Raw genomic sequence first — 13,596 nt, 5'->3', positions numbered from 1 at the left:
CCTGGGTGTCTGCCTCTCTGGTTTTTAGATGGCCAAGCAAGAGGTGAATCATTAAACCAGCCAGCCTGGGCTCTCCAACGCTGTTTTCAGAAGTAAGATATTTCTTGCAAGCTCCTCCAGAAATCTCCATGTTCCCAGAAAAAAACATTAGTGAGATTCAAAGTTTGTTCTGCCATAGGATAGGATGAGGTGATCCTGAAGATGGGTCCTTAAACCAGCTGGGTTTAGCCCCAGGGAGTGGTGTAGTTGCAAGGAGAGCACCAACTCTCCTTTCACACCAAGCTGGGCTTGTGGAGTGCTGGGTGGCCCTGCTGGGCTGGGGAATGTCTGGAGCAGCTGTCCCCAGCTGGCTGAGGGACACCAGTGATTGCAAATTCCCCAAACAAGACACAAACAAGAAGGTCTCTTTCTTGCAACTGCCGTGTGAAATTCCAAACAAACCCACCATGTGAGGAGTACAGGCCATGTTTTTGCCATTGCTGAGGGGCACCAGTTTCTAGGATGTGGGGTAGGGAAGGAGAAGTGGTTTCCATGCTGCTCCGCAGTGCCAGTTGTCTTTGGGAATGAAATTATTGTTTACTGAGCGGGATCCCTAACCCCAAATCCCCGCAGTCCCGTCTGAGTTGTTGAGATTTCATTTGTTAGTAAGTGAAACTTCTCGTCCCTGCTCAGGAACGTCCTGCGCAAGCTGCTGACCCAGCCGCAGCAGGTGAAGGGGGATGTGCTGTCCCTGGAGGAGATTCTGGCCGAGGGGGTGGAGAGCGACACGTCCAGCCAGGGCAGCTCCAGCGAGGGGCAGGTGCGGCTGTGCAAGACACGGATGAAGGCTCTGCAGGAGGCCATGTACTACAGCGCCGAGCACGGCTACGTGGACATCACCATGGAGCTCAGGGCACTGGGTGAGCCCTTCCTTCTGGGCATTGTGCACATAAGGCATAAAATCCTGCCTTTTCTGCCCCTCTCCCTTAGAAGAGCAACAACCCAAAAAAAAGCTATCTAATCTAAATTTCAAGTGTTTAAGGCTCCTCACAAGTTTATTTTTCCAAATTCCTGTTGCTCTGGGATATCCCTCACTCTTGGCTGGATCCTCTGTTCCCATGTATCAAAAGCAAGGGGCATCTCTCCCTGTCAGATACTGACACTTAAAATTCAGTGTTTTATCAATGGTTTAAGGTGAAGGAACAAATCTGATCTCAAGCTAGGAGAGAGAAAAGCTTTGAAGCTTGTATGTAACTTCAGTTCAAATTTATTTTGTGGTTCTGACTAACCAAGAAGCTCAGAACAAAACAGGGATCCTTAATCTCTGATCCTTAAAAATCAGCAGAAATTTCCAATTTATCATCCTGGTGCCAGTTCTTTGTCACTTAATCTGTCAGTGACCCAGTTCAGTCACCTTTAATATCAAGATAAAAATCTGTCTGCTGTTGGGATGTAGGTAGAGCTACTTCAGTGCTGCCAAGTGTTAGTAACAGAAGCAGGATAATGTCCTCACAGGCACTTCAGGAAATCATCTTTCCCTGTCCCTTTTTCCTGTGGCTGCAGGAGTGCCCTGGAAGCTCCACGTGTGGATTGAGTCCCTACGGACAACCTTCTCCCAGTCCCGCTACTCCGTGGTGCAGACCCTGCTGCGGGAGTTTGTCACCATCAAAGAGGAGGATTACAATGAGGAGCTGGTCAGTGAGGGGCTGCAGCTCATGTTTGACATCCTCAAAACCAGCAAAGTAAGTCAGAGTTTTATAACTTGTGTCAGAGCTGAGTGTTCTGGGGTTTTGTTGTTGCTGTGGACAACAGGAACAAGGGAATGGCTGGGCAAAGTCCCTAGGAGTTATGGCATTGAAATGGCCCTGGAAGCATTTATCTAAATTCATAAACAGCCCCCAGACAGTCCTCAAACACACACCTGGGAAAAGCTCTACAGCTCTTTATACCTCCGGAACTCCACAGATACTGTAATTCTGCCTTAATTAAAGCTTGTCCCTCTGTGGGGAGGTTACTCCTGTAGGCTGCAGTCACTGTAAACCCCAAGTGAGCCCTTCCAGCACATTTGGAACCTGCTCGATGTCGAGTTGCTGATCCCTGTTCCATCCTCCTCACAGAATGAGTCCATCAACCAGCAGCTCGCAACCATCTTCACCCACTGCTATGGCAGCAGCCCCATTCCCAGCATTCCCGAAATCCGAAAGACTCTGCCAGCTCGGCTGGGTAAGGTGCTCACCTGAGCAGTGAGCTGCTTTTGGTTGCTGCTGGGTTGGGGTTTTTTTTTAATTTATTTGTTTGGATTTTTTTTTCTGAAAAGCATGCACAGTTTAAAAAAAAATCATTACCTTTTTTTGTCCCTTTACCCAACAGATCCTCACTTTCTGAACAATAAAGAAATGTCTGATGTAACTTTCTTAGTGGAAGGAAAGCTCTTTTATGCACACAAAGTCCTGCTGGTTACTGCATCTAACAGGTGAGTCACTGACCAGGACATAATTAATCCAGCCATGATTATCCCTGGAATCATGTGTGGTAGTTGGAGTGTACATATCCAGCCATTCCCTGCCTTCCCATTCCTTCTCTCAGAGTTTGCAGGGAGAGCTGCACTTGTTCCAACTTTCCTGTAATCTCACATTGGCCTGGTGCACCTGCAGTTAGCAGTTTCTTTCTCTGTTCTCAGCACAGTAACAGGGTTTTCCACCTATCACAGGGTGGGATTAGATCAAATCCAGGCAATTTGCAGTTTTAAATTGTCCCTGAACTAATCATCATTCAGTTGAAGGAAATGTTTCCATTTTCAACGTGCAAAGAACAAGGAGGGATCTTTGTTTTCCCCTTGCTGTTTGTGATGAGTGACACACTAATACAGTTAAATTAAATCTTTTCAATTAAATCTGTTTAAAACCATTTCCAGGTTCAAGACACTAATGACCAATAAAACAGAGCATGATGGCCACGGCAGCAAGACTGTTGAAATCAGTGATATGAAATACAACATTTTCAAGGTATGGAACTTAATTCCACTTTTTCTTTATTCTTTTTCATCTACTCAACTACTTGGAAGGCAAGAAAAAACCACAGAGTAATATCATAATTAGGTCATAAGTAATACCATAATTAGATAATATTGCAAGTAGAAATGGAGTACCTTTCAACACATCTGAATTCCAGTTTTCTGAAATACTCTTTTTCCAAAGTTCCAGCTTTAAAACAGAATCTTCCAATCTATATTCTTATTTTCTCAGGCAGCTGACTCCTCCATAAAGCAGGAGAAACTAGTCTTCTACTGAAAAGTAGTTTTACACTTTTAACACACTGTTTTCATACTTTTCATGGCACCATTTTCATGCTTTGCTAAGCAAAAAGTAACTTATTTACTGCAGGTGCATTTGCCAGGCTTCATATTAATTCAGATGATGAGAAATCAATGGTGTCCCTGTCAAGAAAGGCTCAGAGCTGATAATTGTGCTTTGGTTTTATGACATTTCCATATTCAGTGGAGGAACAGGGAGATGTGAAGTGCAAAATAAGTTGTGTAGCTGTTTTACTAAAGGGTTGAGGCTTTTTTTTTCTTTTTATAAGCAAACAAACCTGGTCTGTTGGTCAGCAGTGCTGTTTTCTCACTATAGGGAAGTAAGATGACCATGAGAACATCTTTGTTCTGCTTGTAAGGGGCTGTAAAAGTTTTGTGTTGGATAGATGACATCCAAATTTGCAGCTCAAACCACAACAGAGAAGAAAATGTAACTGAGTATTGAAGCAAGCTTCCTGAAGAGCATTTGTACATCAAAAGGTTTCTAAAGATAATCTTGTGCTTCAGTGGAGAGAGACAAATGAGAAAGAATTGAAATGGGGAAGTATTTCACAATCTGATGGTAAATACAGTCAGATGGGCTAAGAAGAGGCAGGTCAGGTAGGGTGGAGGATGCTGATCCACCAGAGCTGTGTGTCCTGCTTAGAGCTCTGCTGGGAAGAGCTTTGCTCTCACAGGACTCTGTTACACAAATAAGGCAGTCTTACAAGGAGCAGCTTAGCTTTGTTCCCAGCCCTGATAGGGATGGTAAGCAGAGCTTGCAAGCCCCACACAGCACCCAGGCTACTTCTGTTCCAAGAATCCATTCCCAAGAATTCCAGATCCATTCCCTCCCCTGACACTGCTTGGGCTGGGGGTGGGCACGTGCAGATCAAAGAGCAGGAGCTGCCTCTTGCTCTCCCTGCAAACAATTAATGTCTTTTCCTCCGGGCCTGGTGAGGGGCTGGAAGCTGATTAGAAGCCCAGCAGGGGAGGCAAGTGGCTGGGAGGTCCCCAGGACACTCCTGCTGGGCTCGCTGGCAGCTCCACACATGACCAGCCTGCCAGGCTTCACCAGCCTGGATCTGAGACAAGGACAGCGGTGTTGCTCAGAGACACGCAGTCACCCTAGCCCAAAGTCCCCAGCAGGGCCCTTTTCAGGGCCCAAGAGAGAAAGGACTGTTAGAAAGCAGCAGATTTGCCACACTAGGGAGTGAAAAAAAGCCACCAGTGGAGGTGAGAGCTGACCCAGGACACGATTCCCGTCTGCTCAGGAAGGGGAGCACAGCCATCAACAGCTCCCTGTGACTGCAGTGATAACTTCATGCCTGGCCTTCTTCCCATTCCAGATGCTGATGCAGTATTTATACTATGGAGGGACAGAATCCATGGAAATTCCCACCACTGATATCTTAGAGGTGAGAGAGCTTTTTCTTCCAAGTCTTGCCAAGTGCACTAGGGCATAAAACAGAGTTGAAAGGCAAAATCCATGAGCTAACAGCAGGCTCCCATTCAGTCCAAGAGCATACTTAACACTTGGAAATGAGCTTAAAAGTTTCAAAACATCACTGCTTGGTGTTTCTGTCTCGTGGTGACAGACAGGAGAGCAAATATGGTTGTGGCAGGTACTTTTGCTAAGAGGGGGAATGTGTCAGTCTGTCAATTCAACATGGAGCATCCTTTTTGGTGTTTCAGGATGACTTTACCATTAAAACAGGGAGTCAGGGACTCTTCAGAGAGGAAATCATCCATCCTGTTCACCTTCCCCAGGCCTTTCAAGCTTCATGATCTCAAATAGCCTCTCTCTTGTCCCCATAGCTGCTGTCGGCTGCCAGCCTGTTCCAGCTGGACGGCCTCCAGAGACACTGTGAAATCCTCTGTGCACAGACCATCAGCATGGACAACTCCGTCAACATCTATAAATATGCAAAGGTAGATCCAACCCCCTTGGTTTGAGAATCCCAGTGAGCAGCCTGTATGCTCCTGGTGGTAACTAAAAACTCCAGGTGGGCACCCTCCCTGCAGGTAACTGCCCCCCAGCCACAAGTGAGATGATTCCCAGCTCCAGGCTGGAAAGTCCTGCACAGCCCCAGTGTGTTTTCTTGCCTGAAGCAATCATGGATGAAATGGATGGGGGATCCCTGCAGAGTAGGGGAGAGCTGTCTTAGCAGGCTGATACAGCCAATCCTGAGGGATTCAAATCCTGGGAGCAGCAGGGGCAATTGATCACAGCATAGCAATTACAGCATAAACCCTTTCTGAGGACCCTTGCTGCTAGAAAATAATTTTTTCAGCTCCAAAAGGAGCATAAAGTCTGTTATGTGACAGATACACACCTCTGGAGCAAATAACCTAAATCAGAGAAATATTCTGCCCTTCCTGGATTTTTGCAGGATCAGATCCCTTAAAGACAAGGAGAAAACTGCACCAGAGGGCTGGTAATGATTTTTTGCTTACTGTGTGTGTAGTGTCCCACCGATGCTTTTCAATTTCTCTCACATTGGGCTGGTTTCTTTCAGACCTAAAATTTAACAGTGTGCAGTGGTAAAAAGGGGAAACAGCATTCCCTACTGGCCATTACGTACTTTTCCTTGTTATTTGCACAAAATTCCCAGGAAGAGGCTGTGTGTACACAGAGCTTCTTAATACTGAACTTGAGTTTCGTTGTTCTTGTTACTGATTCTGAAGCAAAAGGAGCCAGAAATCACCTCGTGGTGGTTCAGGAGTGCAGCACCCCTGTTCTCTTGTGTTCAGCCCCTCGTTGTAGGGATGAGGCTCCCGTCCTGTGACCCGTGTCCTGATTGCCCTGAGCCCTGCTCACCATCTGCCAGCACAGCAGCATTGTTGTGTGTTGTGGCTCAGCCAAACAGGTACCTTGGCCACCTCATCAGCCAGCTGCTCTGCTGCAGGAAGGGAAGGGGCTGGAGTGCAGGCTAGCAGCCCTGCCAACAGCAGGCCAGCAGGGGAAGGAATAAAAAAAGCCTGGATGTTTTCTTGCAAAAAGCACCGGGTGAAGTTAATGAAGTCCAGCCTTCAGTGCTATTCCACTGTTTCTCCTATCTTGTAATATTTTCTACGAGACAAAAAGGAGAAAAGCATTAGGAATGAGAGGCTCAGGGATGTCATTTAGGTCTGTGACATACAGAAGGGGTTAATAATCCTGCTGTCATCCTCAGATTCACAATGCACCAGAACTGGCTTCTTTCTGCGAAGGGTTCTTCCTCAAGCACATGAGCTCCCTGCTGGAGCAGGACTCGTTCAAGCAGCTCATCTACGGCAGGAACAGCAAAGTGCAGGGCCTGGACCCTCTGCGGGACCTGCAGGCAGCCCTGGCCGGCCGCCTGCACTCCGTGTACGTCACATCCAGGGTGTGAGGCAGGACGGCGCTGGCAAACCGCGGTGGAGGCGGCGCTGGGGCTGTTTGCCTTCTGCATCTTCCTCAAAGTGCCCTGCACAGGCACCCCCTGGTGCTGAGGGAGGGGGAGCTGGCTTCTCTGTGCTGCTGCTGCTGCCACAGGAACAACACTGTCACACAAACACCATTGCCAAGGCCCAAACACCAGCTGAGGGTGCAAGGGGAGAGCCCAAACTGCAGAGATCGGTGCTGCCCTTTCCATGAGCATGGCGCCGGGCTGTGGAGAAAGAGGCAACTGAACTAAGCCCAGCACTACTACATGGGCTTAAGTTCATTCAACACAGATGTTTTCCCCGTAAAAAGGCTGCCTAGAAGGAGTTTCCTGATCCTAAAGCCCATCCCACGAGCCATCTGTCTGCACACAAAGAACTTCCCCTCCGTAGTACCAGCATCTGTAGATCACAACAGACTCACAGAAACTTCCCCAAAACTGTTTGCACCTTGAGAGAGTGGTTTTATATGTTCAAAGCTGAGTAGAAACTAATACTAACACTGAAATTACTCACTCTTTAAGCCTAATATGAAGAGCTGAGCTGGGGCAGGGAGGGGAGAGTTGGGGGTTTGAGTGTTTTTACAATTTCACTGTGCCAGTTGTTAATCTGGATCTGTTTTGAGGAGAAAGAAGACTGTTTACATTTTGCTGTCTAAGTCTGATAGTGTTGGTCAGTCATTTTCACCTTAAAAGCCTGTTCCTGAACATTACCTGTGAGACCTGACATCACAAAAGACACTTTGTAGAAGGCTCAGGTGTAGCAGGAGCTGGCACTAGGCTGAAAAACTGCCCAGTTACAAAAATAGCAATAAAATCCTTCCCTGGCCTCCAAAGAACGTCCAGCTCAGTGGTTTGTTCTCTCTCTGGAGCTGATTTGGATTAAGGAAAGACCTCCAGCTATTCCCACTGAACTTTGCTAAGCACCCACCAAAAATCATTTGCCAGGACACTTCCATTTGTTGTAGACAGTTGAACAAGAGGAAACCAAGTTTTCAGTGGAGAACTATTTATTCCTTATTAGAAATTCAACAATTTATTCCCATTATATCTAAACACAGTGGAAGGAGGAGGCTCAGCTGGGCCCAGGCTCCAAAGCACAACACAGACACAGTTTAGATAAAAAGGAAGGAGAAGGAACCACCAGCATCTCCCAGCAAATCTATCAAAATCTGACATGGCCTTGTTCCTAAAGGATTTACACAGAGGCAAATTGCATGCATGGATAAGGATTTTTAGTCAGCTGACAGGTTGGTCAGGGCACACTCCCTTTGTGCTTTAGGTACACATCTGCTGAACATCACCAGCTCAAATAACCCTATTTATTACAGAAAGCCATACGGGGGGGGTCAAAATTATCACTGAGAAATACCACAGAAGGCTTTATTTTGGAAAGTATTTTTAAGTAGCTGCTCCAGCTATCTGTACAAATATGTAGGTCCTCTTTTGTTGCTGTAATATGACAATGCTTTGTTTAATTGTACATTAATGTTGTCATTTATGTAAATGAACCAGGATTTTATTAACAACGTAATTTTAAAATATACAGGGGCTTTTATTTATTCTGTTCCTCTAACAATAAGGAAAAAAATTTAAAGACACTTATGTGGAAAAGGCTGTTGCAGTTGAAACATCTTAAATTGGTTTTGTTGTAAATATACCTAATTTTAGGGATACAGAGGTATTCATTTCCCCTTCCTAGGCTCATACGTTTTTGTGAAGTTAAAAAATTTAACTTGCATTTTTCCCTAGCTGGAATAAGATTACCTGCTTTCCAGCAGAAAGCAGCAAATGGTAGTGTCCAAAAAAAACCCCGAATTCCAGGATTCTTCTTTGCAACAGGAAAAACAGTGAGGGTTAAAGCAACTCTTATGCCAGAGGTATTAAAAAACAAAAAAGCAGGTGATCCTTCCCTTCCATGTCACCTCAGGATCCCAAAGGCCAGAAGGGCTCTGGTTGGTGCTCTGTGGGAGGATTATGTCAGAGCATAGGACTCATCCAAGAGGTAAGAAGTATAAAGGCTTAGGAGCAAGAATTTGACCCCAAAGTATCTTTTTTTTATCCTTATTTGGGAGCCTGCCAGCATAAGCAGTGACTCGTTCTCAGGAATCATGGAATACAAACACCTCAGATTCCCTTTGGAGCACTTTAGTAAGTAGGCTAAACAGAAATTCCTTGTGAAACCAGTGGTACACTGCCTGTATTTTATAGAGTGCTGCTGGGGGAGCCTGAGAAGTGCCAGAGCTGTTTGCCCAGTTTTGGGGAAGCACAGAACTTAGCTGGCTGTAATGACATTATTCCAGGGACCAGAGGAAATAAACATTTGCCTGAACAGGCTCAATGACTTCCAGCCTAAAATAAAGCCTTTTTTGCTCTCTAATAAGGCTTTGCACAGCAGGCAGGCCCCTGGCTAATGCAGCACCAGCACTCACAGGCCCTTTGCCCTCACCACATGCTGCCCAGGCAGGCAGACACTACTTCCTGCACCTGCCACAGTGACACAGCTGGGGGGGCACGTGACTCCCCTGAGGAGTGGGACAGCAGGCTGCTGTCACTCTGCTCATGGCAGAGGAGAGATCTCCAAAGCTGGATCTGCCTCCCCAAAGGGCAGGGCTGGAGCTTGAGGCATCCATTAATCCACAGAATGTTCCACTTGGTGTTACTTGCTCAAGAGAAAGAAGGGCAGAAAAAAGGTGTCTGGTGATAGTGAAGAAAAATCACAGCAGAGCAAGGAAAAAGGAGTGACAGCTGAGAGCTGGAGTCATCTCAGTGGTGTCCCTATTCCTGCTGTTCAGGCACAGGATTTCACCTGGTGATACTCTCTCCATTCTCAGTTCAGGCAGGAGAATGTTTCCTGTGTCCCTTTTCTACCTCTGTCCACCCACAGCCCTCACACCCACATGAAGAAACCACACACCAGGGCTCTCACCAGAACAGGCCTGTGATTCCCAGGTGCACAGGCCAACAAAAATCCAGCTCTGGAAGTTCAAAACTCCCAAGGGAATATCACCAGGGCCAAATGGAAAGGACACACCTTCCTCCACACCTCCTGCCCCTTATCCAGTGCTTCCCAGACAGCTCCCTTCTCCCTCAGGCTGCTCTGGGATGCGAGACCTCTCCTGGAAGCGCTTCCAGCTCACAGCAGCCTTGGCTTCCATGGCCCTGCTTCCTCCCAGGACATGGCAGGGGTCAGCTGGCTCCAGCTGTCAGAAGAGCTCAGAGCTCTGTGAGCAGGCGGGATGATTCCAGTGACAAGTAGGTCACATCTCACCGCCACCTGCAGGGAGCTGCTAAGCCAGACGTGGCTGCCACATTTGCCTCCAATAAGCCACAGGACCCCATCACTGCGGGCTAATTCCATGCATGGGAGAGGTCCTGCTGCAAGGGGATCAGTGATCTGGAATGGCCAGACACCGACCTGGAGGGTGTGGGACAGGCCAGGGTGATGCACCTGGGTGCTGGGATGTGCAGAGACCTGTTCTGTCCCTGTGCTGAGCTGGCTTAGCCTGGATTAAAGGCACGCTCGGCAATTAGAGGCACACCCGGCTCCTTCCGGCATTCCCAGCCCCATCTGCTCAGGGTTTGGGGAGGTTTGTTCATCCCTAGTGTCCAAGGCCATCTCTCTGTCATTCCTTGGAATAACAAAAAAATCCTTTTCCTAATGCATCAGGATGTTTCCATCCCTTTTCTGGGGAGGGAAATACACCTAGAAACGGTAGAATCATAAGGATTTCCAGGAAAGCAAAACAAGGAAAGAGATGAGGGAACAGCCATCCAATTTAATAATGATTTGATGATGTAGGAATGATTCTTGTATCTTTTACAACATCCCTTTTTATTCCTGGAATAATTTTAGATTTTCTTTTTTCCTTGAAAAAAAAAAATCTGCATTTGAGAGGGAATGAATGTAAAATTAATGCAGGGAAAGATTGTGGAATCATCATGGAAGGATTTGGATTGGAAGCCTCATCTCTGAGCCTGTCCTGGGATGGCTCCTGGCCTTCTGCCACTGGTTGCAGGTGGGCATGGAAGTGATGGAGATGTTCAGGGAATGTTGGTTAGTTTTCCCTGCCTCTGGCAATCTGGTTATTAAAAAGATTAATTGACGTCTTCCAATAGGGAGTCATTTAAACAAGAGGTGCCAAAAAGAACTAGAGCTTCTGCACAATGAAATCTGCAAGAATCCAACTTAAAAGCCCCCCTGGATTGTCAGAGGTTCACCTTCCATGGATTGGTCACCTTGGCCAGGAGCATCCAATCCTGCTGGAAATGCACTGGACCAGCTATCACCTTCATTTTATGCAGGTAAAGTCCCTCTGGGTGACCCCCAGTTACTGGAAGGATCAGACTGGGCTCCCAGGGCACTAATTCCAGGTGTTCTGTTTTTGGGAATAGCACAGGAGCCTTTCCCTTGCCCAGAGGAGCAGCCAGTGTATCCCTGTCTGGGACAAAGGAGACAGAAAACATCCTGAGTCAGTGCGAGGACTTGGAGGGAGAGAGTCATCCACGGGGATGGGAGACTTCCCACTGCAGTTCTCATCGCCCCGCAGGCACAGATGATCCCGAACCAGGACAACGCGATGCTCCCCGTGCATCCCGGGGCAAGCGGACCCAAACGGATGCGGGGGGATTTAAATCCCCGGGAACGGCCCTGGCCTCTTTTGCCCGTTCAGCGCTCGGTGCGGGTGCCAGCGGTCGAGCCGGGCTCCTCCGGAGGGGCACACAGGAGGCACGGGGGCCGCGGGGTCCCATCCTGTACCTCCCTCTACCCCTCCTTCCTCCTGCCCTAACTCCCTCCTTCCCCCCTTCTCTCTCCTCTACTCATTCCCCCCTACTCCACCCCCCCCCCTTTTTCCCCGCAGCCCAGGGGCTCCGGACGCCGCAGAATAACCCCAGAGGGCCGGAGCCCAGCGCACCCGCCCTGGCTGGAGCCCCACACGGTTCATGGGTTTACGGCTTGTGAACCCATGAGGTTCACAAGCACCGCCCGACACCGCTGGGGCTTCGGCTTTCCCATCATCACACTGGGGCTCCCCGGGGGAGTCCGGGCAGGTCCTGCAAGTCCGAGCTCAGAAATAAAACCCGAACTAATTCTGGGACCAAACTTAGGAACGCCGTGGCGGAGCGCGGGGAGCGGCGGAGCCGGGCCGGGGTGGGTCATCGGGAGCGGCTGCGACGGGCTCGGAGGCGAGCGGGGACCGGGAACAGCGGGGAACGGGAGTTCAGGAACAGGGATAGGTGTCCGGGCACAGGGATGGGTGCTCCGGCACAGGGATCGGTGTCCTGGCACAAGGATGGGTGTCCGGGCACAGGGATGGGTGCTCCGGCACAGGGATCGGTGTCCTGGCACAAGGATGGGTGCTCCGGCACAGGGATCGGTGTCCTGGCACAAGGATGGGTGTCCCGGCACAGGGATCGCTGTCCCAGCACAGGGATAGTTTCCCAGTACAGGAATGGATGTCCTGGCACAGGGATGGGTGTCCCCGCACAGGGATGCGTGTCCCGGCACAGGGATCGCTGTCCCGTCCCGGGACACGGGGCGGGAAGGCGGCAGCAGCGGCAGCAGCGGCAGCTGTGGGCCGGGATCACCGGAGCTGCCTCGGCAGAGGGGCCCGGCGGATCCGCTCTGGGACGGATTCTGTGGGGGCCGAAATGAACATTTTGGGGTAAAATCCGAATTAATGTGCATGGGAGAGAATGCACAGCTTGGGTAAGGATGGGGTGATCGGTGCTCTCGGGAGGGACCAGCTCGGGCTCGCTCTGTGTCACTGTGAATAATTTGCTTAATGGAACGAGACACCCGAGACTGCCGCGGGAATCCGGGAGTGGAGCAGGGAAGGAAACCTGGTCCGACTGCGGGAATGGGAGCGGGGGTCAGGCGGCGCTTCCGTCGGTCACCGGAACCGCCCCCGCGAGGGCGACGTGCGACGATGCCGGCGAGATGTGAGGGACACAGATTGTAGGATTACCGACATCGGTAAGAACGGCTCTGTAGACGAGCGCATAACGAGAGATCCATAAACAACCCTCCCTCGTCATCCTTTTCCCAGCCCGCTGTGTTTCCAGGATCGTGGGGGAAGAGTTTTGGTCTGGACGAGGCTCTCGGGCACAGAGTGAGTTCTTGGCGTGTCCGTGTGGGGCCAGGATTTGGACTCGATGCTCTCTGTGGGTCCCGTGCCTTTGAGAGTGCAGGAAAGGGGCTCAGCGGGATTTTCCCCGCGGGGTCGCGGTCCCGCCGGCTCCGGAAGGGTTAAAGGGACACCGGGACACCGGGACCGGCCGGGGCCGCTCGAGCCCGGTGCTGCCGCCCCGCGGGGAGCGCCCGGTACTGCAGCCCGGACAGCGCGAACCGCGGGACGGCGGGGAACGGCGTCCCGGGAATGCGGAGACATCCCGGGAATGCGGAGACATCCCGGGAATGCTGAGATATCGCGGGGAACGCTGAGATATCCCGGGAAATGCTGAGACATCCAGGGAATACTAAGATATCCCAGGAATGCAGAGACATCGGGAATACTGAGACATCCCCGGGAATGCTGAGATATCCCGGGGAATGCTGAGATATCCCGGGAATGCTGGGGCATCCCTGGGAATGCTGAGGTGTCCGAGGGAATGCTGAGGAGTCCCAGGGAATGCTGAGACATCCCAGGGAATGCCGAGGTATCCCAGGGAATGCCGAGGCATTCCCTGCCCGGGGCACTCGGCAGCACGTCCCTGATGTGGTGCAGAAAAAGGAAAGTCCTGGGTTAGTGTGAGGATGTTTCTGGAATGGAACTGGGATAGGTGCTGATCATTCCATGGAATCATGGAGGGTTTTGCTTGGAAGGGACCACAAAGATCATTTAACAGGCTGTTGTCTGATTCCAGAGCAAAGAACATCCCAAAGTGCCTCCTGACCCTCATGGGCAGCAGGAATGTCTT

General features: G+C 49.8%; 1 protein-coding gene across 1 annotated transcript in view; it reads left to right on the top strand.

Annotated features, from left to right (window-relative positions):
• The window catches only part of ABTB2 (ankyrin repeat and BTB domain containing 2), a 110,866-nt gene extending 102,843 nt beyond the window's left edge, over positions 1-8,023 (top strand). Inside the window, exons 10-17 of the mRNA XM_056492144.1 lie at positions 673-899; positions 1,543-1,721; positions 2,097-2,202; positions 2,350-2,452; positions 2,894-2,984; positions 4,621-4,689; positions 5,090-5,203; positions 6,448-8,023. Of these exons, the coding sequence (XP_056348119.1) occupies positions 673-899; positions 1,543-1,721; positions 2,097-2,202; positions 2,350-2,452; positions 2,894-2,984; positions 4,621-4,689; positions 5,090-5,203; positions 6,448-6,645 (1,087 nt within the window). The 3' untranslated portion in view covers positions 6,646-8,023. The remainder of the gene's footprint in view (positions 1-672; positions 900-1,542; positions 1,722-2,096; positions 2,203-2,349; positions 2,453-2,893; positions 2,985-4,620; positions 4,690-5,089; positions 5,204-6,447) is intronic.
• The last annotated feature ends 5,573 nt before the right edge of the window (positions 8,024-13,596 follow it).

Source organism: Oenanthe melanoleuca, chromosome 5, assembly GCF_029582105.1.
Source record: "Oenanthe melanoleuca isolate GR-GAL-2019-014 chromosome 5, OMel1.0, whole genome shotgun sequence".
Taxonomy (NCBI): Eukaryota; Metazoa; Chordata; class Aves; order Passeriformes; family Muscicapidae; genus Oenanthe; species Oenanthe melanoleuca.
This window is presented reverse-complemented; position numbering and strand designations above follow the sequence as displayed.